Source organism: Echinops telfairi, unplaced genomic scaffold (assembly GCF_000313985.2).
Source record: "Echinops telfairi isolate 266 unplaced genomic scaffold, ASM31398v2 ScPeMD7_7469;HRSCAF=8507_1, whole genome shotgun sequence".
Classification (NCBI taxonomy): Eukaryota; Metazoa; Chordata; class Mammalia; order Afrosoricida; family Tenrecidae; genus Echinops; species Echinops telfairi.
Window position 1 is genome coordinate 8,065,629 of NW_022111373.1, and position 23,593 is coordinate 8,089,221.

General features: G+C 39.8%; 1 protein-coding gene across 1 annotated transcript in view; it reads right to left on the minus strand.

Annotated features, from left to right (window-relative positions):
• RAD50 (RAD50 double strand break repair protein) overlaps positions 1–23,593 on the minus strand; it is a 77,888-nt gene that overhangs the window by 29,111 nt on the left and 25,184 nt on the right. Inside the window, exons 6-20 of the mRNA XM_013004547.2 lie at positions 20,900–21,028; positions 20,508–20,673; positions 19,773–19,966; positions 19,142–19,348; positions 18,314–18,496; positions 18,015–18,172; positions 15,375–15,550; positions 14,224–14,461; positions 10,513–10,702; positions 9,761–9,887; positions 9,142–9,335; positions 7,174–7,284; positions 6,664–6,756; positions 6,476–6,589; positions 2,389–2,516 (exon numbers count right to left, since the gene is read on the minus strand). Of these exons, the coding sequence (XP_012860001.1) occupies positions 2,389–2,516; positions 6,476–6,589; positions 6,664–6,756; positions 7,174–7,284; positions 9,142–9,335; positions 9,761–9,887; positions 10,513–10,702; positions 14,224–14,461; positions 15,375–15,550; positions 18,015–18,172; positions 18,314–18,496; positions 19,142–19,348; positions 19,773–19,966; positions 20,508–20,673; positions 20,900–21,028 (2,408 nt within the window). The remainder of the gene's footprint in view (positions 1–2,388; positions 2,517–6,475; positions 6,590–6,663; positions 6,757–7,173; positions 7,285–9,141; positions 9,336–9,760; positions 9,888–10,512; positions 10,703–14,223; positions 14,462–15,374; positions 15,551–18,014; positions 18,173–18,313; positions 18,497–19,141; positions 19,349–19,772; positions 19,967–20,507; positions 20,674–20,899; positions 21,029–23,593) is intronic.

A 23,593-nucleotide genomic window follows, 5' to 3' on the forward strand; every position in this document is an offset into this window, starting at 1 on the left:
CCGGAGCAGACAGGAAGTGCGAGGTCTCTTTTAATAAAACAATAAACAATAAATGTGTACCATATTCTTCTTCATGGAAAAATAAGACGTCCCTTGAAAATAAGACCTAGTGCATCTTTGGGAGCAAAAATTAATATAAGACACTGTCTTATTTTCGGGGAAACAGGGTACTTGAGTGTAGCTATTAAGAGGACACCCTAGAACCAGCAGGAGGTGCTAAGGGGAACACAACAGCTGAGTCAGCCGCAGGAGAACTCCCCTGTTGGCTCTGAGGGCAGGGGAGTACCCCATTTCAGTAAGTGAGCAGAAACCACATACCATCTAGGAGAAAATTTGTGGGGCAGTCATGGCACAACTTTTAGCCTAGGAATCTGAATTGGTACTAAATAATGGATCCCTGGCCCAATGACTATCTTAGCTCAGGCTGTTGGACACATCAGTACCTTGTGTCAACAGCCCCTTAAATCTTTGTTCCTCTGGGGTACTCTGCTGCTCCCCAGAGCTGGAAGGTCCTTAGAAGCAGTGTGCTCCTGCCTGTTTTACAAAACAGATCAGGCACAGAGTTTTAAACAGAAACCTCTTGTGTGTGCATGCATGTTTTTGTGTGTAGAGGGAGTTATGATTGTCTGACCTGCCTACTGGTGTAGAGCACGAACACGGGCTTGTGGGGCTTGGGAAGCCGTGATAAAGCCCACCATGCAACGCCATTAAGGCTGGGATAGCTAGCAGGAGGCAAGGATAAAGGGACCAGTCTCAGAGGTTCTGTTGCTTGAGGCACTGCACATTCTCCGCTCTTCAGGGCAAGGACCGTTTGCTTCACAAACTTGTGTGACCTTATAGATTCACATTGGCTGCTGAGCCTTTTCATCACAGCCCAGGCTTTCCCCTGCTGGCTAAACTGACTGATGTCTGTCCCCAACTCCACACCCTCAGCAGCAAACCCAACCTGAGACCGGAAGTCAACTAACTGGAGACTCCAGCACTCAAATTCTACTGGCACCCTGAACTTCTCACTTCCGTTGGCATTTGACAGTACTGCCCAACATCTCAATGGTGCTTTCTCACATGCACAGCTGGCCCTTCTGGAACAGAGGTGCTGCCGTGGCCTTCCCTTTAAGAACCACACTATCAGCCACTTCACTAAAATGTGACCACGATTGCCACACTCCATCTTTAGGTGCCACTGGGCATCCTCGCCCACATGTGGCAGCCGGTGCTGTTCTCCAGCATGGCTTTGAGCTGTAGAGTTCGCCACAGTGGCCCAGCTCAGCCTACCCCTGTACTACCAGTCTTAATGGGTATGAAAAACACTCATAATATCAACTACAGAAAGAATTGTAAAGATATCTAGTTTGGGTCTTTAGAAGCAAATAATAAAGGGTTAGGTTCCATTTAAAAGGTTTATTACCTTTCCAATGTGTCACAGAGAATTTTAATATTACTAACATTACAGTGTGAAAGAGCCAGAGTTCGGGAGCTAGGCTATCAAGGCTCACAGCCCTGGCCTTTCCTCATGATTTTTCCAGGGTTTTGCTATATAATGCATAAAATCAAAGAGGTTGACATCAATGAACTCTTCAGGCTTTACTCTGATTTCCTTGATAGGTGGAAGGAAGTTTAAGTAGCTACACTAAAAGTACTTACAATGAGATGGGGGTAAGCATTTACTAGGTTTTATAGCTGAACCTTTTACTCTTTTAATCTTTTACAAAACCCCAAGTGTTCTTTGACTCAGGTGTCTGGATAAAGTGAAGGCAAATGAGAAATCTACAAGGAAAGGCTGAATAAAATAAATGAGAGGCCTGTATTTAATCAGCTAAGGTGGTCTAATATATATTAATATTTGGATAGCACAACCTTCTATACCAGTCTAATGCCTTAGCATCAAGCAGGTAGACAAAGCAGGCAGGAAACTTTCCTGTTGAATCTGAAAGTTATCAACTACAATAAGTACTGACAAAACCAGATGAAGGAAGAATCTGGCCAATCTTACAGAAAAATACTCAGTTCTGCCCATAACTATAACTAGGATAAACTGGACCGGATTTCCATCAACAAATTGTTCCACCAATAGCTTCATGGGCAATATTATAAACGGAACAAGCTCTAACTCAGGCAGGGTCAACAGACCTCTTCTGGATCCTCTATACCACTAGCATGTGAAGTAGGCTAGCAGAAGTCTGGGAACTTAGTAAGTTTAATACTCAAAAACTAGTGTAGTCTTGACCACTGCAGTGTGACTGTCAATTCTGTATCACTCAGTAATTCACTTCTGTGTGTATTCAGCCCACTTCTTGTAAGTATCAGGGATACAAGGCTTACATTCTATCAGTCTTCACATTTCAGTAACGACCTTTATTTAAATAGTAACTAATTTTAAAAACATACTTTTTCATTTGCAAAACTTGCATTTGTCCCATTTCCTTCAGATGCTGTCTTCTTTCCTCCTCAACTTCTTTTAGTTCCTCGTTTCTTTTTCTTAAAGTAAGGTTATCCTGCAGCCATCTTTCTTGAATCTAAATGTAAACGTTTAATTGGTTAACAAAAACTATCAAGTTCCTAAAGTGGGGTCCATAACGCAAGTGTAAGCTACCTGGTGCCACTCTGTCTGCTCCAACTCAAGCTACCTTCTGTGCAATCAAGCTGCTGAGAACAAGTGCCGGTGGCTTCATTCCAACTTATGCCAACCAAAGAGGAGAGAGGCAACCGTCTGCTCCTGGGACTTCCATGGCTACCTATCTTTACAGAAGCAGATGACCACATTCTCCTCCTACAAAGTGGTGGTGGATTCAAACCATTCAGCTAGTAGCTTAGGACTTAACCCCTGCACCACCAGAATAGCTGATCCAAAAAAAAACCCACCCCAAAACATAACACCGAACCTACTGCCACTGAGTCCATTCTGATTCATAATGACCCTGATATGGTTTCTAAGGAGCAGCCAGCCTCATTGTTCCCCTGAGGAGCAGCTGGTGGGTTTGAATTGCTGAGTCCAATGCTGACCTGCCAACCTCACCAGGCTCCTTAGAACTGCTGAAAGCTGGTGCTAATTTGGCCTAGTTAGACTCATGCTACATTTAACAGAGAGAGAGGAAGTGAGTATGAAGTTCAGGACTGGACAATCGGATCAGGGAGGGCCATCCCATCTGGCCAAGTGGGAAACTTCAGAGAGTCCAGCTTTTCAACTTGCTTGTGACCCCGAGTTAAAAGAGTTTCCAGTTTGATGGAGATTCTAAAAATTAAAGATCTGCACATATACCTTTTTGTATTTATTTACTTATAGTGTAAAATATCTAATAAAAATACTACTACTAGTATGCTCAATATAAAACATACACACTCAAATTAAGTTTTTAAAAATTGTAACTAGACAAAATTGCCTTTTGATCTAAAACACGAGAGCACTACTACTTTGTTTTCCCCTACATTTATCTCCCAACATGTGCCAAGATTTTCAGATACTGCAAGTATGTATCATACATGATTTCTGCCTTCTAGATGACAAATCAGCATATAAGGCAGGAAGAGTCCTGAAATTATCTATGTTCTTAGTGGTAGTTACATAATCGGTGTCAACTTGTGATGGGGTGGAGCCTGTCAATCAGTTCACAGTTCGATGACCTCATTTGGAGGTACCAGGGAGATAAACAGATCATTGATGGCCAGATACATTCACTCCATGAGACATTCCGGTTGACAGCCACATGGAGACACACTGATGGAGCCAGAGCCCTGGAGCTGGAGGAGCCACGTGAAGACCCAAGCCAACACTGAGATCCTTCGCCACCACTGGATCTACAAGACTTTCCACCCACTGGCCTCTGATCTTCCTGCATTCGGCATTATTGCATGGCTGTGTGAGTCTAAAGAAGAATTTATAGACTAGTATTGGACATATTGGCTAATATTGGACTTATGGACTTGATCTGGACTGGGCTAGAAGTTTTCTTAATATACAATTACTCTTTTATATAAAGCTTTCCTATACACATGAGTGTGTATGAATTTGTTTCTTTAGTCTACCTAGACTAACACACACTTCTTGACATTTTACTGGTCATTCTATATCAAAAAATCAAACCCACAACCCAACTCATAGCGACCTCCTTAGGACCGAGTGGACCTGCTCCCTGGGGCTCCCGAGCTTGTAAGTTACTATGGAAGTAGGCAGCCTCATCTCTCTCGGCAACGCAGAGTGGCTGGTGGTTTCAAGCTGCCGATTTTGAGGTTACAGCTCAACAAGTAACCCACTATGTGCCAGCAGGATTTCTTGTCCATCCTGTAGAACTGAAATTTTTAAAATGACTGCTCTTGCCAAGCAGTTTCCTTTCTTTCTTTTTTCTTTCGAACAATATTCTATTGTAAATTAGGTGAGGGCATTTAGCCTTAAAAAGAGATCAAACCACTTAGCAGCAACGGCAACAACACAATTGTTTTCATGGACATTATAGTGATCACAGATGTCATGAGCTAAACATTAGGAAACCCACTGCCATAGAGTCAATTCTGACTCCCAGCAACCCTGCACAACATTTCTGAGGCTGTAAATCTTTACAGAAGCAGGCAGCTTCCTCTCTCTTCCAGCAAGTGGCTGGTGGGTTTGAAGTGCCAAGTTTGTTAGCACTCCAACGTTTACCTGACAGTACCACCAGTGCTCTCATTCATAAAGTGAATCTGGAATGTAGGAGAGGAAAAAAAAAAATCTTCCTACAGAAACAAACACCTGTGTGCAGAATACAAACACTCCCTAGAAATGCATCCTAAGTTCAAGAACAGAACTTCCCAGAGAAGAAGCTGGGACCTTCCTGCAGTAGCTAAGTTCAGGGATGTGGGCAAATGAAGGAGTTGAGGCCAGATCTGTGGCAATATATGGTTGCCGAGGGAAATGACAGCCATCAGGGAGAAAAGAATTGGGAGTGAGAGTAGGGAGGGAAGCCAAGGACTTCTCTTAATGTCTTAATGTGCTCAATGTTAACATTCAGCCTTGCCAATCTGTGAATCTCTACTTGGAGAGTGTTTAAAAATGCTTCCTGTAAATGATAATGAAAATATTGCCCGTCATCACTACATAATTCTAAAACATTTCACTGCTCCAAAAAGAAAACTCCACTCAAAAAAAGGAGAGCTCCACTCTGCACCAAGCAGGTCTCTCAGCACCCCTTTCAACAGCACATGCTCATTTCATGTCACATTTCTGCAATTCTCACAATAATTCAGAATTAAAAAAAAAATTCAGCTATTGCAGGTTTAACAGGGATTTGATTAATTTCACTATTCACTTTATTGCAGGGGTCTGGAACCAAATCCACAAGATCTTTATGATGTGCTTATATTTGAAATTACTGGTACTGCACACAGCCACAGACCCCAAAGAATCTAGCTAATTAATCTCCGGAGACATTTTTAACCACCACTTAAAACCAAGTGATTAAAGTATTCAAATAGTAAATTTTGTTTAAAGCAGAAGGGAAAAAGAATGTGCCTTGTAAAGGCATAACCACAGGCTTGCTTACCTAGGGCATGTTGATGACAGGTTCTCAATGTGATTTAAACAGTATGTGGAAGCTCATTTCCTTAAAAGGGGAAAATGGCATAGGAGGCAACTGAAAAATCACTTAAAATATAAATATTTCCCTTACAGACAACTTTTAGGATTGCATTATTTGCCCCTCTTCTTTTTATGAATTATCCTACATAAAGATATGCTTGTGTGAGAAATGACTCAGACAGCTAGGATACTAACTGCCACATAATTTGCAAAAGTGAAAAAATAATCAAACTATGTGGAGTTTACACAAAATGGAATATTTCATAATCATTAAAAAGAATGTGGTAGATCTGTAAGTTGATATGAAAAGATGAAACTGATTTAAGTACAAAAGGCAAAATGTAGCGTAAGAGGAATGGCGAGATCTCATCTGAAAATGTAAATTCTAAATGAAAAATGAATCTACTGATCCATCTAAATACATGCATGTATCCATCTATGTGAATGAAAACAATTCGTTAAGTACAAATAAGAATGGATTAATGTTTGTTACCAAATTTATTTGGCCCACAACTCTCTTTTCAGAAGAAGAAAAAGCAGATGAGGCTCATCTGGCAATGAACAATTTTGTACTATAGTTCATGATCTAGGATAAAGTGTAGGCGACCTGCTTTTGCAGCCCTTCTGGACCATTCTAGCCACCTCCCAGGGGGTGATATCACATTTTTGGAAAACACTGTTTTAAAGTAATGATATTTAGGAATAAGATTAGGGATAGGGAGCAGAGGAAGTCTTTAAATTTTGTGGCTTTTAGCTTTTACCAAGTAGGTTTTATACTGAAAAGTAAAAAGAAAAATAAAGAAAAGCATATGCTATTGGAAGTAGTTTTCCCTACTAGTGCATTTCTATTCAATAGACCTTCTTACTAAAAATAAGAGTAAAAAGTAAAGAATGTTACGGGGGTAACAACTAGCAGAAAAGACTTACCTTCTGTGTATCAATATCTTGTCTCATGTCTCCCATTTCTTTACTTATCTGTTCTTTGTGTTTCTCACATTCACTTAGTTGAGTTATTACATTATTAAGCTCCATTTCTTTTTGCTACAAAAGAGAAAATTCCTTCAGCATGGTAAGTAAAAATATAATCAAATAAAAAATTTTAAGTTTTAAATTACCTTTTTGTAGTCTTCTTTTCCATCTTGAATGTAATTCTCAATGTCTTTCACAAAGCCATGGATATTTCTAACCTTTTCTTTGATATCATTCAGCTGTGAAAAAATATTTATTAAAGGTACAATGGGACCAGGGCACTTAAGAAGGTTGTCCCCAGAGAAATGAATCTTCCATTCAGGTAGAAACGAGGGTAGAAATGAAGGAAGCCTTTCTAAGACAGCACAGTGGGGCGCTGAGTTAGAAGAGTCTGGAGCTTCAGCTTATACCACAGGCAATGTCTGTGATCTTAGGCAAGTCTATGGAATCAGATGAAATAATCTCAATTCTTCTACTTTAAGCCAAAAAGCATAACACTTTTAATTCTTATTCAAATGCCAAATTATATTGCAAATCTTAAACACTACTTTAAGATGCTATCTAATTTCATGTGAAATAAGCATCTAACAGTGCTATGAACATAAGTTAATAAGTTTAATATAGATTGATAAGCTAATATATAAATGAAATCTTACTTTATCCTGTGCAATTTTGCTGTTTGTGTGTTTTTTGTGGATTAATTCTTCTTTTTCCTGTTGAAACTTTTCCAATGTTGTTTCCAAAGGGCTTACTTGCTCTTTAGCATCCTAAAATTAAAAGTCTTTTATATCATTCCATTATTTTATTTTAGGCATTCAACTCTACAGCTGTAATAAAATGTGCCAGGCTTTAAAAATCAACTCTCATGCTTCTTCTTCCAACAACCTCATGAGGAAGATGCCATTGTTGCCACTAGTACATTTTAGATGATCAAGCAGGCAGAGAATGACTTGCCCAGGGTCACGGAAGCCGGTAAAGAAGAGAACCAAGATTCACACCCAGGTCCAGTTCTAGGTCTATTTGCTTAACCACCATCCTACCCTGCCTCAGAGTATCAATTCTTAATCTAGGACACCTGCTTCTCATTATAGTAGCACAAGGCTTCACGAAGAAGTTTTCATGAGTTTGTAGGGACCCACATCAGCTCTGCGGGATCAAGACCAGAAGGGCACATTCAGTGCAGGTCTCCTTCAGATGGGAAAACACTTGTCTTTAGTTCAGGCTGCGAAGTCCATGTGGCTATCTAAACAAACATGTACTGGTACATTGATGCTGGCGTGTTCACATCTGTAAGTATATTTATATATAATGATAAGGATATAGATCTATGTACATATATTTATACATTAAGTATTAAGGTAGCAGACAGACATCAGGCCTCTACTCAAGTACTCCCTCAACATAAGAACACTTTGTTCTAATATTCTGGCATTCGCTGATGCTCACCTTCCTGACATGATCGCTGAAGTCAAAATGGGTGCATAAATGAATGTGGTGAAGAAAGCTCATGGTACCCAGCTATTAGAAGATACAGCGTCTGGGGTCTTAAAGGCATGGAGTTAAAGAAGCAGCCATTAGCCTGTGTGATCATGAGGTGTCGACAAGATAAGGTATCAGGCATCAGAAGACCCAAAACAAACAATCCTATCAGTGCGAAGAAGGTGGGCCTGAGTGGAGACCCAAAGCCCATCTGTAGACAATTGGACATCCCTCGCAGAAGGGTCACAAGGAAGGGACAAGTCAGCCAGGGTGTAGTACAGCACTGACGAAACACACAATATTCCTCTAGTTCTTTAATGTTTCCCACCCCTATCATGATCCCAGTACTACCTTACAATCCTGGCTAGACTAGAACATGTACACTGGTACAGATAAGAGCTCTCAACACATGGAATCCAGGACAGATAAACCCCTTAGGTACAGTAATGGGAGTAGTGATACTCTGGGGGTAGGGGAAAAGTAAGGGGAGAAGGGAAACTGATCGCAATGACTGACATATAGGCCCCCCACCCCACCCCGAGGAGGGTGAAGGGAAAAACATGGGTGAAGGGAGACAGTAGACGAAGTAAGATATGAAAATAGTAATAATTGATCAAGGGTTCACCAAGGTAGGAGTGTGGGGGAGGGAGGGATAAAAAGAAGAGCTGAAAACAAGGGTTCAAGTAGAAAGAGAATGTTTTCAAAATGATGGCAACATTTGTATAAATGTGCTTGATACAATTGATGTATGGATTGTTATAAACACTGTAAGAGCCCCCAATAAAACGATTTATTAAAAAAAATTTTTTTTAAGTTCTATGATTGAGAGGCAAGGTCTACCACATATAAAAATTCCAATATAAACAAGAATCCTATTGTGCTGCTAACCTGAACATTAACCTGACCACCCCAAACAATAAACATTCACCACTTACTCAGGTAATCATTTCTTCCACATCATGGTCAAAGCCCTTCTACCAGAAATCTTCACCCATTCCTACAGGTTCTGTCATCAGGAGCCACATAAAATGTCATTACCCAATTCTCACTCCACAAAATGACCATAGTGCTAGTCATTAAATCAATAAAGAGTACTTCATATATCTGAACCAATTTAAACAACAAACACGTATGAATGATCTTACTTTTATCTCTCTGTGTAAGGACTGAACTTCAGTGGATAATTCCACAGTCTGCTCCTCCAGCTGCTGGCGACGCTGTAGGTTGGTGGATATCTGAAGTTTCTCTGATTTCAGTTCATTTGCTGTACTTTTGAGGTGTTGAATCTGTTCCTGCTGGTCTTGAATAAGTTTACGATTCAATTCAATTTTACTGGAAACTGCATAAAAACACATTGACAAAAATAAGGTAAGGATACAGAATATGCCGTGCGTAGCATCCTTCCAGGTTTCATAGGTCTAGAGACTCCACAAAGGCCACATTTTTGTGGGTTCCACTCACTGCAACTGAAGTGCAATAAAAACCGCTGAGCCTCCCAACCTGCCTGCTATCCCATTCTGCCCCTCTCTGTCCCTCCCGGGTATGGGCACTCGGAGTAGGCATGGCTGAGGAAGTGTACTGCCCACCTGATACTCTCCCATCAATGAAGACAAGTAATGCTTCTGAGAAAAGAGTGACGATATTGTGACGAAAAGGAAGCAAAAAAGTTCCTTGCTCATGTCATAGGCGTAGAATATCCAGAAAGAAGTATACACTAGAAACACTGAGGTCTTGATGCGCATGTGATGCAATGGACTCCGTTACCTGTGTCTACTTTGTGTTGCCTTTCTTGCTTTTCCTGGTTTACTTGTTGAACAGTTCGGTCTAAGTCTATTCCTTGTAGCTTCGCTGCTTGTTGTGCAATCCTTCTCTCAACATCTTTAAGCTCCATCTTAAGAAAATAACAGTTATTTTTATGGACACTATCATCATTGAGTTTTTTATAAAGAATTCTATTATGAATTATTTTTTAACCTGAAATTATAAGTTTCCAGATATAAATTTGGGAAAATGTAACAGGATAAAAATAAAATAATGGAAGGATGACGTTGGACAGTGTAAGGCATGACAAAATAATAATAATTTATAAATTATTACGGGTTCGTGAGGGCGGGGGAAAAAATGAGGAGCTGATACCAAGGGCTCAAGTAGAAAGAAAATGTTTTGAGAATGATGATGGCAACAAATGGACAAATGTGCTTGACACAATGGATGTATGTGTATAGATTGTGGTAAGAGTTGTATGAGCCCCCAATAAAATGATTTGAAAAAGAAAAAAAATAATATAAATAAAAGGAAACAGGTTGTATATGAAAACCAAACCAATTACCTCTAATTCCTTTAATGTATGAAGAAAAACAACTTAAGCCGAGGACTGGAACCTAAGTAATGCTACCCCAAAGTCCCTGAAACTCAGGAAGGGGATCTCTCATCAAACTCTGTACCAGTTCCTGAGGCTCACTTCGCCCGTTCGAGTTATGGCGGACGGAACAAGTTCTTAGACATGACCCACTTGCCTGCAACCTCTCCATAATTGTCACATCTGTCAGGCACACTTGAGCCCTTTCCTCTTCCGGCATCACTGTGCCCAAGAGTGTTTCCTGCTCTTCTACTTCATTCTTCAGGCGCTGTATGTCTCTGTTGACATTTTGCAGTTTGTTTCTCAGTTCTGGTATTTCCTTCTCCTTCAAATCCACTATGCTTTGTCTTAACAGAGAATACACAAAAATAAGCTTACTAGATGTTTCCTCAAGCACTTAGATTGAAGATGCGCATTCTGGGCAAGAGTGCCACAGACTCTTCACAGCTCAATCAGCCTCAGTAGGTCACTCATGTCAGGACCTCTTAGATTAACCTAACCCATCTGGTAGAGGTGGTGCCAGCCAGCTCTCTCCACTAAAGTTACTGTTTTTCTCTTTATAACCAATAAACATCTTAGGAGAGATACTTTGAGGCACTGAAATGATCTTTTTTCCTCCTCAAACCTTTGCCACAGAGTTTACCATCTATTCAGATCTTGCTTACATTAAGTTGTCGGATTCTGTGTGTCAATCTAAGATATATCTTACAAGTTAATTGCCCATACTCATCATAAGTGTCAAGATCATGGAAGACAAAGGCTAAGGAGCTGTTAGAGAGTGAACAAGCCTCAGGGGAAAATAAGTAAAAAGCAGCCTTCCGAACAGATTACACCTCATGCAGAACACCAATATCCTCACAACTAGATCAATAGTCAACATCAGAATAAATGAGGAAAAACAAGCTGTCAATGATTTCATTTTGCTTGGATTCACAGTCAAGGCTTAGGGATACAACATGCGCTTATTTCCAGCTGAGGCTTCATGCACAATGCTAGTAAACTTGAGACTTTAAATGAAAAGATTATTTTCCCTGGCTCCTTACTACCTCTCTGGCTCATTCATCTTCTATTCTTCACACTTTCTCCTTTGCCCTTCAGGCCAAACACACCTCAGGGACTTTGTAGGACCTGGAATGCTCTTTTTTTCTCCAGGGTGAGTCCAGGGCTGGCTCCCTCCCCTCCTAAGTTTCTGCTTCAATGACATAGTCACAGCGACTCTCTATACCATCTGAGGGTCAGTGAATGATTTAATGTCTCTAATAGGTGATGTAGTGGTTGATCAATGGGCTGTTAACAGAAAGGTCAGAAGTTTGAAACCACCACCAGCTCCTCAGGAGAAAGAGGAGGTTTCCTACTCCTATAGAGTTAAGAGTCTCAGAAACCCACAGGGTAGCTCTCTCCTGTCCGATTCCACTACGAGTTGGGATTGACTCGGTAGCAGGGAGTTTGAGTTTTGAGCACATAGCCTTTGTTACATCTACCAACTGTCCTCTTCCTGTGAGTTTGGGTAAGAAAAGGTGGGAGATGACACTGGTAGGATTTAGCTGTGAATGGTCCAGGACGGGGGGTAATGATAATGCCATTCTGTTGGAGTTAAAATGAGCCATCACACAAGCAGGAGGGAGGGAATCTTAGTGCCAACGAGAGAAGAACCAGAAATGAAGTGCATCTTTTAGACCCCAAATTCCCTGCACACTGCACCTCCTGGATCTAGAAGACAACTCTGACTCCAGAGGAGGGGCAGAGGAATGGCAACAGCAGAACCAAGAATCAGAGTATGAGTCAGAGCGGAGGACTTCCCAGCCCACAGAGCAAGGAAGCTCAGTGCTGTCAGGCAGGGGGCTGGCTTGTGGAGTGTGGTGTCTCCAGGCACTTATTGGGGGAGCTAGCTCTGAGGACCCACAGTGCTAGAGCTGAGTACCTTTGGACAGGTATGGCTTGCCTTTGGCCATTTATTGCACTGCCAGCCTTAAGAGAACTTTCTAAGATTGCACAAGCAAGGTAGAGGTCAACTGCACAAGCAAGCAAGGCTAAGAAGATGCTGTCTGTCTGAATAATTGTAACCTGTTACCTTCCTTCATAAATTCCATAATCATGAGCACTGAGCGTTCTGTGTGGCCAGTGCAATGGATTATATACCCAGATGAAAAGTAGAGAGAGCTGTGAGTTAGTGTCCCAGTGAGGTGGGGCATATCTAAACTCGGTGTCACAAAAATCTGCCTCGGGTAATGCTAATGTAGAGTTGAGTTTTCCTGGAGGTCAGGTGCTACCCCCACATACATTTTCTTTCGCACCATCCCTCAGCCCCCTCTTATTTTCTTACCCTGTGGCCTGCCTTGTGATGAGCTGATGTATTATTTCTCACCTTTTTATTGAAACACTCTAACACAGTGCCTGTTATATAAATATAGGTTGAATGGATATGTATCCATAATAGTTCAAGAGCATGTTGGCATCATGGGTAAACTTTACTTCAAAAGACAAATGGTATGTATGGCAGTAGTGACCTATAATACAACCATAGTTGGAAGGACATCCACTGTTCATCTAAGACAATTCCCTCACTTTTGTTTTAAGATACAAAAGAAACCCCAAATCTCAAATGTAATCAAAGGAGAATATGTATTAAGACTAAAACAGGATAAAAGCAAGGCAAAGACACACAATCCAGATCAGGGAGACCATCAGCACAAGGTCATACTGGCATTCAAAGGTTTGCTGAGATATAGAACTTTAAGAAGGCATCAGAGGACAAACAAAAAGGTCACAAAAGCAGAATTGGTAGCAGATGAATACATCACAGGTGTAGGTGGGACTACAGAAGTGGGAACTGAACTCCATTTGGGATACATACATTGTGTTATAAAGAAGAGCTTACAGGACTGGTCCAGGGCCCTTTAGCCAAGGCACGGCTCATGACTGCGCAATCCCAGTATAGCAATCCTCAGCAAGAACACACCCAGGCAAGCCCCTAGGCGAGACCACCACTTCCTGGGCTGGGCAGGAAGGGTAGAGGTAATCCACTTTCTAACACACTCTGCCTGAAGGCAAGACTGTTCACATCCCTAGTTAATCAATTCACTGTCATTGAGTCAATTCTGACTCACAGAGACCCTACAGAACAGGGCGTAACTCCACCTGTGGGTTTCCAAGACTGCAAATCTATGGAAGGAGAAAACCTTTTTCCTTGTGGACTGGTTGGTGGATTTGAACCACTGACCCTACAGTGAGCAGCCCAATGCAAAACCCATTATACTATCAAGCTCCTTTTCCTAGTGAATGGTCAGAAGGATTTCCATGAAGGCTTATTCTATGCCAGGACTCTACAAATGAGTTTTGGGCTTTCACTGTCATCTATAGCCTGCAAAGAGGGTGCTCAGAATGCTAGCTCTAATAACATTTTCATTGAGAAAAACTAGACCAAAGTGATTTAAGTGACATGCCCAGGGTCACCCAGCAGAGCTAGATTAGAAATCAGTCTGACTGCACATCTGTGCTATTGCTCGTCCACATTAAAAAATGGAAAGAAAAAAATGAAGAAGTTTCTGTTCTTAATTAATTTGTGGGAAGGGGAACTTTATGAAGGGGATGGAGGGTAGGAAGTAGGGAAAGGGAAAGGAACTTGTGTGAGCATAAAGCTATAGTGCCTTACATAACCTAAGTTTGGAAAAGACATGCCATCAATTCTGTTACATTCTATTGGCTGCAGAGATAATCTCTGAAATAAGGTGGGAGCAAACAACGTATAAGATCTTAAAAATGACAGTGACACCAACCAGCAGAAGGCTAGTGGTCTGGGTCACAACACTTTACCAAAACAAGGTGTGCCAAAGTAGACCCCTTTCTCCAAATGAAGCCTTCTCCTCACCTGGTAGGCACAAGTCCCAGCATCTCATCCCGCCGCTTCTCTTTTTTCTTCAGGTCTAATTCTGTTGATTTAAGCTTATCAGGAGCAAGTCGAAGCTTAGATTGCAAATCACTGATGACCTCTTGTAATTCCGCCTCTGTCTGAAAAACTCTCTGACAGACAGGGCAACAGGACTGGTTTTCATCTGCTAGCTGAGTAATGAACTGGGAGTAAACTGCCGTGGCTCCAGCTAACATGGCTATTTTAAGGAGAGAAATATACCTTCAGTGAGAACAGAATCCAATTTGGTTACATCATTTACTGTAACTACATGATCATTCTTCTTGCTTTACAGACACAAATTTTTCTGATACTCAAAAGTTAATTCTTCTGAAAGTATAATATGCTCAAATTTGTATGAGTTATTTTTGAACACATAAAAGTGTAAGCAAAATCATCATCTGAGAGCTTACCATGGGTCAGGCACTTTTATACTCATAAGGGTTTTATACTCATAATCTTATTTATTCCTTCCTACTGCCTTGAAAGGAGCCCTGGTAGAGTAGTGGTTACACACTGGGCTGCACACGTAAGGACAGCAGTTCTAAACCAGCAGCCACTCCAGTGGGAGAAACTCAGGGCTTTCTATTCCCATAAAGAGTTAGTCTCAGAAACTCATGGGGGCAGTTCTCTACCTTGTCTTGAGTCGGCACTGAGTTGATTACAGCAAGCTTGGTTTGTTTTGGTTTGCCTTGAAAACCAAACCAGCTACCATCAAGTAGATTCCACTCATGGAGATGACCTGAATGTGTCAGTCTAGAACCGTGCGCCATGGAGTTCTCTACAGCTAATTCTGGAGTAAACTGCCAGGTCTTTCTTCCAAAATGTCTATTTGAACAGGGACCTTCCACCTTTCAATTAGCAGCAGAGTACACCAAGCGCCTGCACTATCCGGGGCTGCCCTATTGCCTTGAGTAACACCTTCATTTTACACAAGATGAATTTGAAGAATAGCGAGGTTTCAATAATTTGCTTAAAGTCACGAACCAAGTTAAGTTCTGGAACCAGAAGCGAAACTCAAGCCATTTGACTCTAGAACTAGGTTTTAAAATGTTCATCCTTCATAGTTACCTGTGAATGAAAACTCAAACATGTCAAAGTAGGTAATTTACCTCGCTGTTTTGATGATTTTTCAATATCCTCTTTAAGCCTGTCTAAATCACTTTCAAAATCCTGGCTACCACAAACATCAAACAGCTTATCTTCAAAAGTGGTTAATTGTTCATCCTTTTTCCTTAGCTCATTATTTATATGATTTTTATTTTGTTCAGCTGAAGCCAGTTCTTTGCTAAAATAAACAAGAATATATTAAAATTTTGAAATAAGAGAAATGAGTTTGAAAATTTGAATATGTAAATATAAAACAAATTCTGCCCACATACATTACAAAGGTTTGCTCCGTACTTTCTTTAGAAGTCATGGCAATAGTCCACTTCTGTCTTAAGTCTCCCCTAGGACATGGACTCACCAGTTTAAGTCTAGCCTGGTGATGAGTCTGTCCCTAGAGAACAGTGCACAGGCAAACTCTGCCTGGTGCCTAGAGGTTCGTGATGATAGATCTCAGGTTGAGAAACTTAGCAAAGAGCAGATGCTTGCTGGTCTATTGGAGAGAAGAGAGAACATTCTCCCAGTTCCCTTTGGTCTCCTTCCCTACCCTCCTAGAACCACACTTGCCTTTTGGCCCCTCCTTGCTGTTGTCATTTACTTACCTCCTGATCACTTGTTCCTTCTCATTCTTCAATGACTTTGCTCACTAGTGCAATTTCTCTCCATTCCAACTTTTAAGCCTCATCCTAGCCAACCACAATTACCATATACATTAGTTTTCAAATTTCTAGGTTTATGATGAATTTCACAAGTCACATAATTAATTTAATGTGCTGTACTCAGCATACTTTTACAAAATGAAACACAATAGGACCCACTGTATTAGACTATATAGGCACTATTTTGAGAAACTTGTTTCAAATAAATTTTATGTACACACAGTTCATCATGATATCTTCCCGAGTTGTAGCAAAAATGTTAAAGAAAATAATGAGTGTAGAGTATACTTTCACTATCATAGCCACTGCTGAGCATTGCTGTCATCAAGGTCACCAACGACCTAGATACCGACAGTCTCCCAACTTATTCAACCTCCTAGCAGCACCACACATTCTCAATCCCATCCTTGAAGGACTATCTTGCCAAGGTGCCCCAGGCACCACTCCTCTCTGGCTGAAATCCTGACCCTGTGAGCAGGTCCTAGTTTCCTTTGTGCTGCTCCTCTTTGTCCAACCAAACTCCCTAACAGAGTCGATTCTGACTCATGGTAACCCTGTAGAATAAGGTGGAACTGCCTTTGGGGGTTTCTGAGACTGTAACTCTTTTCTTGCATTAGAGAACATGGATAATCTTTAAATAAAGGGTTACTCACAGATGTAAAAAGAAAATTTTAATCCTCTTACTTGGATCTGTAAACTTCCAAGGGACAAGCAGGCTAAATCACCGATTACCATTTTATTTAATTTGTAAATTATAGCAGATTGAAAGTCAATTAATAAAAAATATCATTTCATGATAAGGGGTTTTAAAACAACTGAAAACAAAAGCATAAAATGAGAGATTTCTATTGAATATCCAGAAAAATATTTACCTGTGTTATACTGATTACACAAAGATATTCACTTTGTGGATCATAACAAATTATGGATAACAATGCAAAGGATGAGGATTTCCAAACATTTAATTGTGCTCATGCAGAACCTGTACATAAACCGAGAGGCAATTTTCCAAACATAACAATGAGATACCACAAGGTTTAAAATTAGTAAAGTTATATCGCACAGTTGTATACATTCACCATACTTATTCAATGTACATGCTGAACGATCCAAGAAGCTGGGGTATATAGAGAAGAAACCCCACAGCATCAAGACCGGATGAAGGTTCATTAGTAACCTATGAGATGCACAAAACTCAGCTTTGATGAAAGTGAAGAGTTCAGCACTTAAGGTTAATGATCAAAGGTCGCTAGTCTGGATTACACCTCAATAAAAAGAAAACAAATATTCTCACAACTGGACCAATAATAGGTATTCTGATATATGATAAATGAGATCAAAGAGACTGAAGGCTGTCAAGGATTTAATTTGATTTATTTCCATCATTAATGCCCACGGAAGCAGCAGTCAAGAAATCAAATGCTGTATTGCACTGGGCAAATCTACCACCAAAAAACCCTTCACAGTGTTAATAAAGCAAAGTTGTCATCCTGAAGACTGCGGTGTGCCTGAAGCAAGTCACAGCATTTTCAACTGCCTCGTATGCATGTGAAAGCTGGACGACTACTCAGGAAGACAAGAATCCATGTCTGTGACATAGGGTCCTGATGAAGAACAGTGGCTATCCCGTGGCCTGCCAGAAGAACAAGCAAACCTGACTTGGAAGCACAGGCAGAATGCCCCTTGGAAGCGAGGAAGTCGAGACTTCCTCTTACATACTTCGGACTTGTTATCAGGAAGGCGCAGTGCCTGGAAGAGGAGCTCATGCTTGGAAAAGCAGACGGGCAGTGAAAAAGAAGACCCTCAACAGGACGGATGCACAAGCAGCTGCAACAAGAGACTCAGGCGGAACAACAGCGGTGAGGAGGGCAGAGGCCTGGGCGGTGCCTCGCCCTGTTGTACTAGGGTTGTGTTGAGTGGGAAGCGGCCCCACAGCCCCCGCCAACAAGAGCAACACTTACATCTCCCAGGGTTGCAGCTACTTACTTTAATTTGGCAAGTCTGTCTCTGGTCTGATTAATTTCTTTAGATTTACTATGAAGCCAGTCTTCAAGCTGCTTTTTGTTGGGAAAATAACCCAGCAATGAAGTTAATTCATCACCGTGCCTTGATTTTATTTTTCTGATTTGTTCATCTTTGTCAGCCTGTAGGTAATGAAGATATTTTAAAATAAAGTCTGATATTTCCACAACACATTAAGAAGAAGAATAAATTATGGACTGAGTAAAATACTAAGCTTAGAAAATAAAACTCTAAAAGCACAAAGTAAAAAAAAGGAGTCATACTTTGTCTCTGGTCAGCATCTCCATCTGGGTGCGTGTAGTGGTATGATGGTTTAACTGCTCCATCTCCTGGTCCAGTTTCCGCAGAGTCCTGTCTAGGTCTGCTTTCTCGTTTTGAAGGCTTATCACTTCTGTTTTTAGAGTTTCTACATTGCTGTTTTTCTCAGCCTTGCTTAGCTCACGTTCCTAAATAACCAAATAAATTCACAGGTTAACTTATTTTATGTAATAACGAAGACAAAGGTAAAGTGTATCCAAATAACCTCCTTCTCAGAAGTCAAAACATTGTTTTTTACAAGTTAGAAAAATCACCATGTGCTATATATGCACTAAGTAAAATCTAAATGATCAAGATGGAATGTGAGAAGGGATTTGCCTATTTTTCAGGTTGACTACCTTGGTAGTAGAGATGTGGAGGGGACAGATTAAAAACAAAGAAGGGAAAATTTGAAAATTCTTACAATGAAGAAATGGACTAAGAAAGTTTCTACTACAGAAAATGTAATAGCATAGCAATAATCAAATAAAATCTCCAAGATTTGTTATCTCAAAGGAGACTGCTTTAACAGATTATGTTGATAGCCCAGCATAAGTAACTTTAAAGAGTTCCCTAAGGGATCCTAATGTTTAACTCACTAGCTTAAAAAAACCCAAAGAATTTGATGACCAAGATATTCAGATGACTTCATTTAACACGAGACTGATAAGCAAGATCGACATTTTAATTAAAATGCCATAACATTATGATTAGCAATAGATAAATACTTCAGAATGCAACATTCTAAATGCCTTATGTCTTAAAATGATTAGATTACACAGATAATATCTTACAGCTTTTTTGAGCTCCTGGTCCAATTCAAGAATCCTGTCTGAAGATCCTTCCAACTGCTGTAGCTCATATTTCACATTTTTCAACTCATTTTGCTTCTTACTTAGGATTTCTGATTTGAGCTCCATTATTCTTCCCAGGCCAGTTTTCTTATCCCTTATCCCATCTATCTGCTTTTGTTTCAGAGCCTCTTTTTCTGTAAAGTCATTCTAAAGACATGCAAGCAAAGTTGAGACAATTTATACTTTTTATATTAAATTATTCATTATGAAAACTTTTCTTCATTGTGAAAGTAATACAGGACCCCTGAGGAAAATACAGATAAGTAAAAAAACAAAAAAAATAACAATTACCATCTAGAGAAAAAAAATAACTTTGAGCAAATATTTCCTTTGCAATTAATATTAAAAATGAAGTTTACTTTAAAACCAAATGAAAATGTATAGATCTCTGTCTTCTTCCTATTTTTGTACTTAAACTTAAAAAAAAATTCCTTCAATAAATATTCCCCCCCTACTACTCAGAGATTTTAATCTTAAAGTAAGCCACTATATGTTCTATCTGAGCATACTCAACTACAGAATCTGACAGTAACAAATGACGACAACCAATACTGTATTCAGAAATACTTACTATCAATTTGTTGACAGTTTCTTCTTCCTTTTCTTGTCTTTCCTTCACAAGTTTGTGAAAATTTTTAATCTGTCTCTCATTAAATGGTCCCCGCTCAAAGCCTTCCATTTCTAGCTGTGTTGCCAAGGACTGGATTAGTGAATCTCTAGCTCGGATCTGTTCTTGATGGCGATCTGCTTGTAGCTGTAGACGACCTTTAAAAATCAGGACCATAATAATTCTTTATCTTTTAGCCAATTGTTAAAAAGGGAAATAATCACAAATTCACAGGCAGTTTTAAGTAATAATACAAAGATCCTGTCTACACTTTACCCAGTTTCCTCAATAGTGACAGCTGTAGGATACCACACCTGGGCTACTGGCAGTACAGTCCACCAATCTTATTCCATTTCCCAAGTTTCGTTTGTATCCCTGTGTATTATGTGCATTTGATTTTATCACCTGTCCAGGTTCATCTATTCACATGGCAGCCAAGATGTGGAACAGTTCCAGTACCATTTGAATCTCTAACTTTTATAACCATAACTACGCCTCTCTCCCTTCACTCCCAGTTCCCCTGCCAATTATCAATTTGCCCTCTTTTTCTAAAATTCTGTCATTTCAGAATATTATTTAAATAGAATCACCCTGTATTTAACCCTTTTCACTTAGTATTCTTTCCTGGATAGTTATTATTCATTAAGAAAAAGCCTGATTTTACAGTAGGGAAAAAGATGTGTAGATATTCTGTCCCACCCTGTTCAACAAGTAGTTCTGATCTTTCTTGATTGAGCAGCCTTGATTCTTTATTTAATTTTTCCAGTTCGCGCTGACAGTCTACCAATCTCCTTTCTTTTTCTCTTACTGTCCTCTGGTGATTGTGATACAAGTCATTTAGCTGGTCATCAGTTCCTTGAAAAACCTGCCCAAATTAAAAAAATAAAAGAAAAGCATAATGTCTAGATGTAGGATCACTTGGGAGATAGAAAATAAGAATGGAAGTTTATTCAATATTCTCAATTTTAATACCTTCGTAGAAGGAACATAATCATTAAGATTTATATATACTTTTTCAAAATGTAGATAAGCAAATCTAATTCATTAGAGTAACACTTGACATTTTTGAAGAACAGTATTCTACCACAGACCTTTTCCATTTTCTGTTCCAGTTCACTATTATCTTTCTCCATTTGCTTCTTTCTGCTATCCAAGGCTTTAATTTCATTGTCAAGTCTCATTATTTTATTGAGATTTTGTTCAATTTCTTTTAGACGATTCTAAAAATAAATATTTTACATAAATAAAATTGTTTAAAGTTTATACTGCAGATGGATGACAAGAAATATAACGTGCAGGGCCAGGCATTTAGTGAAAGCGCTCTGCTTTGAAGCTAACAACAATGCTGCAAAGAGAGAACAGGGAAACCGAGGATCAGAGACATTAAGTTACTTACCTAGGCTTCACAGCTAGTAAGGAAGTCGCGTCTTCCCCCGAGAACCTGGTTGTTTCAAACTAGACTTTGAGGATCACAGCCCCATGTGTAACCACCATGTCACCAGGGTTGCTTAGTAAAGGAAAGCAGGAACTAAGTCCCAGTGCTAACCCAAAATACCTACAAATGTCATTTTCATTAGCCCTTATAGCCACAATGTACAAAGAATGACATTTTAAGGACTAATCCTTAAAAGACTTTAAGAACTTAGAACCATGAAGTGTGTTAGAAACACCTGGTGGGTCACTAGTCCACTCTGGGCCTATTACGTGGGAAACTATCTTAATCTAAAATTTGCTTGTGCACAAAGGATTCTTAGTAAGGGAAGCATGGCAAGCCATCTCAGGTGTCATTCCCTCTGCAGTGACAATTGGCTGCCTTATCTCCTAGGAGTATATATGTGTACCTGGTTCAGGGCATTCCCTTCGTGAATGATTCTGGATAGTCTTCTAATGTTTACCTTTATGATTCTTTCTATGCTTCCAAGGTAAACCAATTTGCCTTCTAAAACATTTGAAGAATCAGATTTTTAAACTAACAAATTACATGCAAGAAACACTGAAGACATTAGGGTATCTAAATAACAAGCTTTCACAGCAGCACCGACATGCATCCTTAATTTTCAGATGAACTATTGTTAGATTTAAAATAAAGTGGTATGCTAAGACCACTCCTTGTGACTTGTATATTAATTATATGAAGTCACCATCACAATAGAAGTTTTACTTTTATATATCCACAGCACATGTGACAGGTCTCTCCATAAATGTTAACAGAATGAGAGATTAGAAAAACAGTAATTTTACCAAGATTAACAGTAACAGCCATCTCTGACTGAGTGTCCACTATGTGCCAGACAGGGTGCAGAAATACATTCTCCCTAATCCTTCCGAGAACCTGGTGTTTAGCAGGAGATGCGGAAAACTGAAAGGACTTGTACACAATCACACACACTCAAGAATGGGAGGCAGGACAGTGTAATGATTAAGACTGTAAGCAAGCTCTGGCTACTGGGACAACTGGGCATCTGTACACAAAGAAGCTCATCATCTCAACCTGCACCGCATACCATGTTCAAAAGTGTCACTGAACAGGTTCACAGACTTATATATAAGAATTAAAACTACAATTCCTAGCAGAAAATACAACTGAAAATTTGGGCACTTTGGGTTAGCTAGAAAAGATTTCCTTAGGTAGGAAACGACTAGCACAAACCACGAAGTGGGGAAAAAAGCAAAAACTAATAAAAATTGAACTTCATCAAAACAAAGAACTTTTGTCCTGTGAAAATCAATGAAGAATTCTTACAACGAATTTCATAGTAAAAAGACAAATAACCCAATTAAAGAATGGGCAAAGAGTCTGACCAGGCAGTTCTCAAAGGACACACATGGCCGATAAGCACGCAGAGAATGCTGGCCATCATAAGCCATCAAGGACATGCAAATCACAATCAAAACGAGATAGCACTTCATACCCAATGGGATGGGTATAAGTAAAAAACAAAAAATAACAAGTGCATGTAGGGATGTGGAGAAACAGAATTGTCATATATATTCTGGTGGGAATGTAAAGTGGGGACGCCACTTTGAAAGTTAATTTGGCAGTTTCTTGAAAGGTTAAAAATAGAGTTATTTTATGACTCAGCAATTTTACTCCTGGGCACATCACACCCAAGAGAAATGAAAACATGCCTACAAATGTTCTTAGCAGTGGTACTCCTAATAGTCAAAAAGTAGAAGCAGCTTGTCCATTCACTGAAGAATGGATAAGAGGAGGTATATTCATGTACTGACGTATCCTTGGACCACAACAAAGTTATAAAGTGCTAGCATAGGATACAAAATGGATGAACCATAAAGAGTTTTTGAAGTACAAAAAAGCAATCACAAAAGAGTAAATCTTATATGATCTTATTTATATGAAATATCAAAAATGTTCTAATATTAGACTGTGGTAATGGCTACACAATTCTGGAACTCTAAAATGTTCACCTATATATTTTAAATGGGGGTACTGTACATAAATTCTACCTTAAAGTATTATTAAAAAAATGATGGCTGTGCATAAAAATAATGGAGCCCTGTAGTATGAGTCAGAAATGACTTGATAGCAGTGGATTTGGCTTGTTTGTTTGGTTGACATTGTGGGTTACATGCTGGGCTGCTGACCACAGGCCAGTGTGGTTCCAACTCACCAACTGCGCCTTAGGCGACAGATGAAGCTGTCTGCTCCCATAAAGTTTTACATCCTTGGAAACGCCAGGGAACAGTTCTACTCTGTCTGCAGGGCTGATATGAGCTGGAATCAACTCAACGGCCAGTGGGTAAGACTTTTGTGGCTTGGTGCA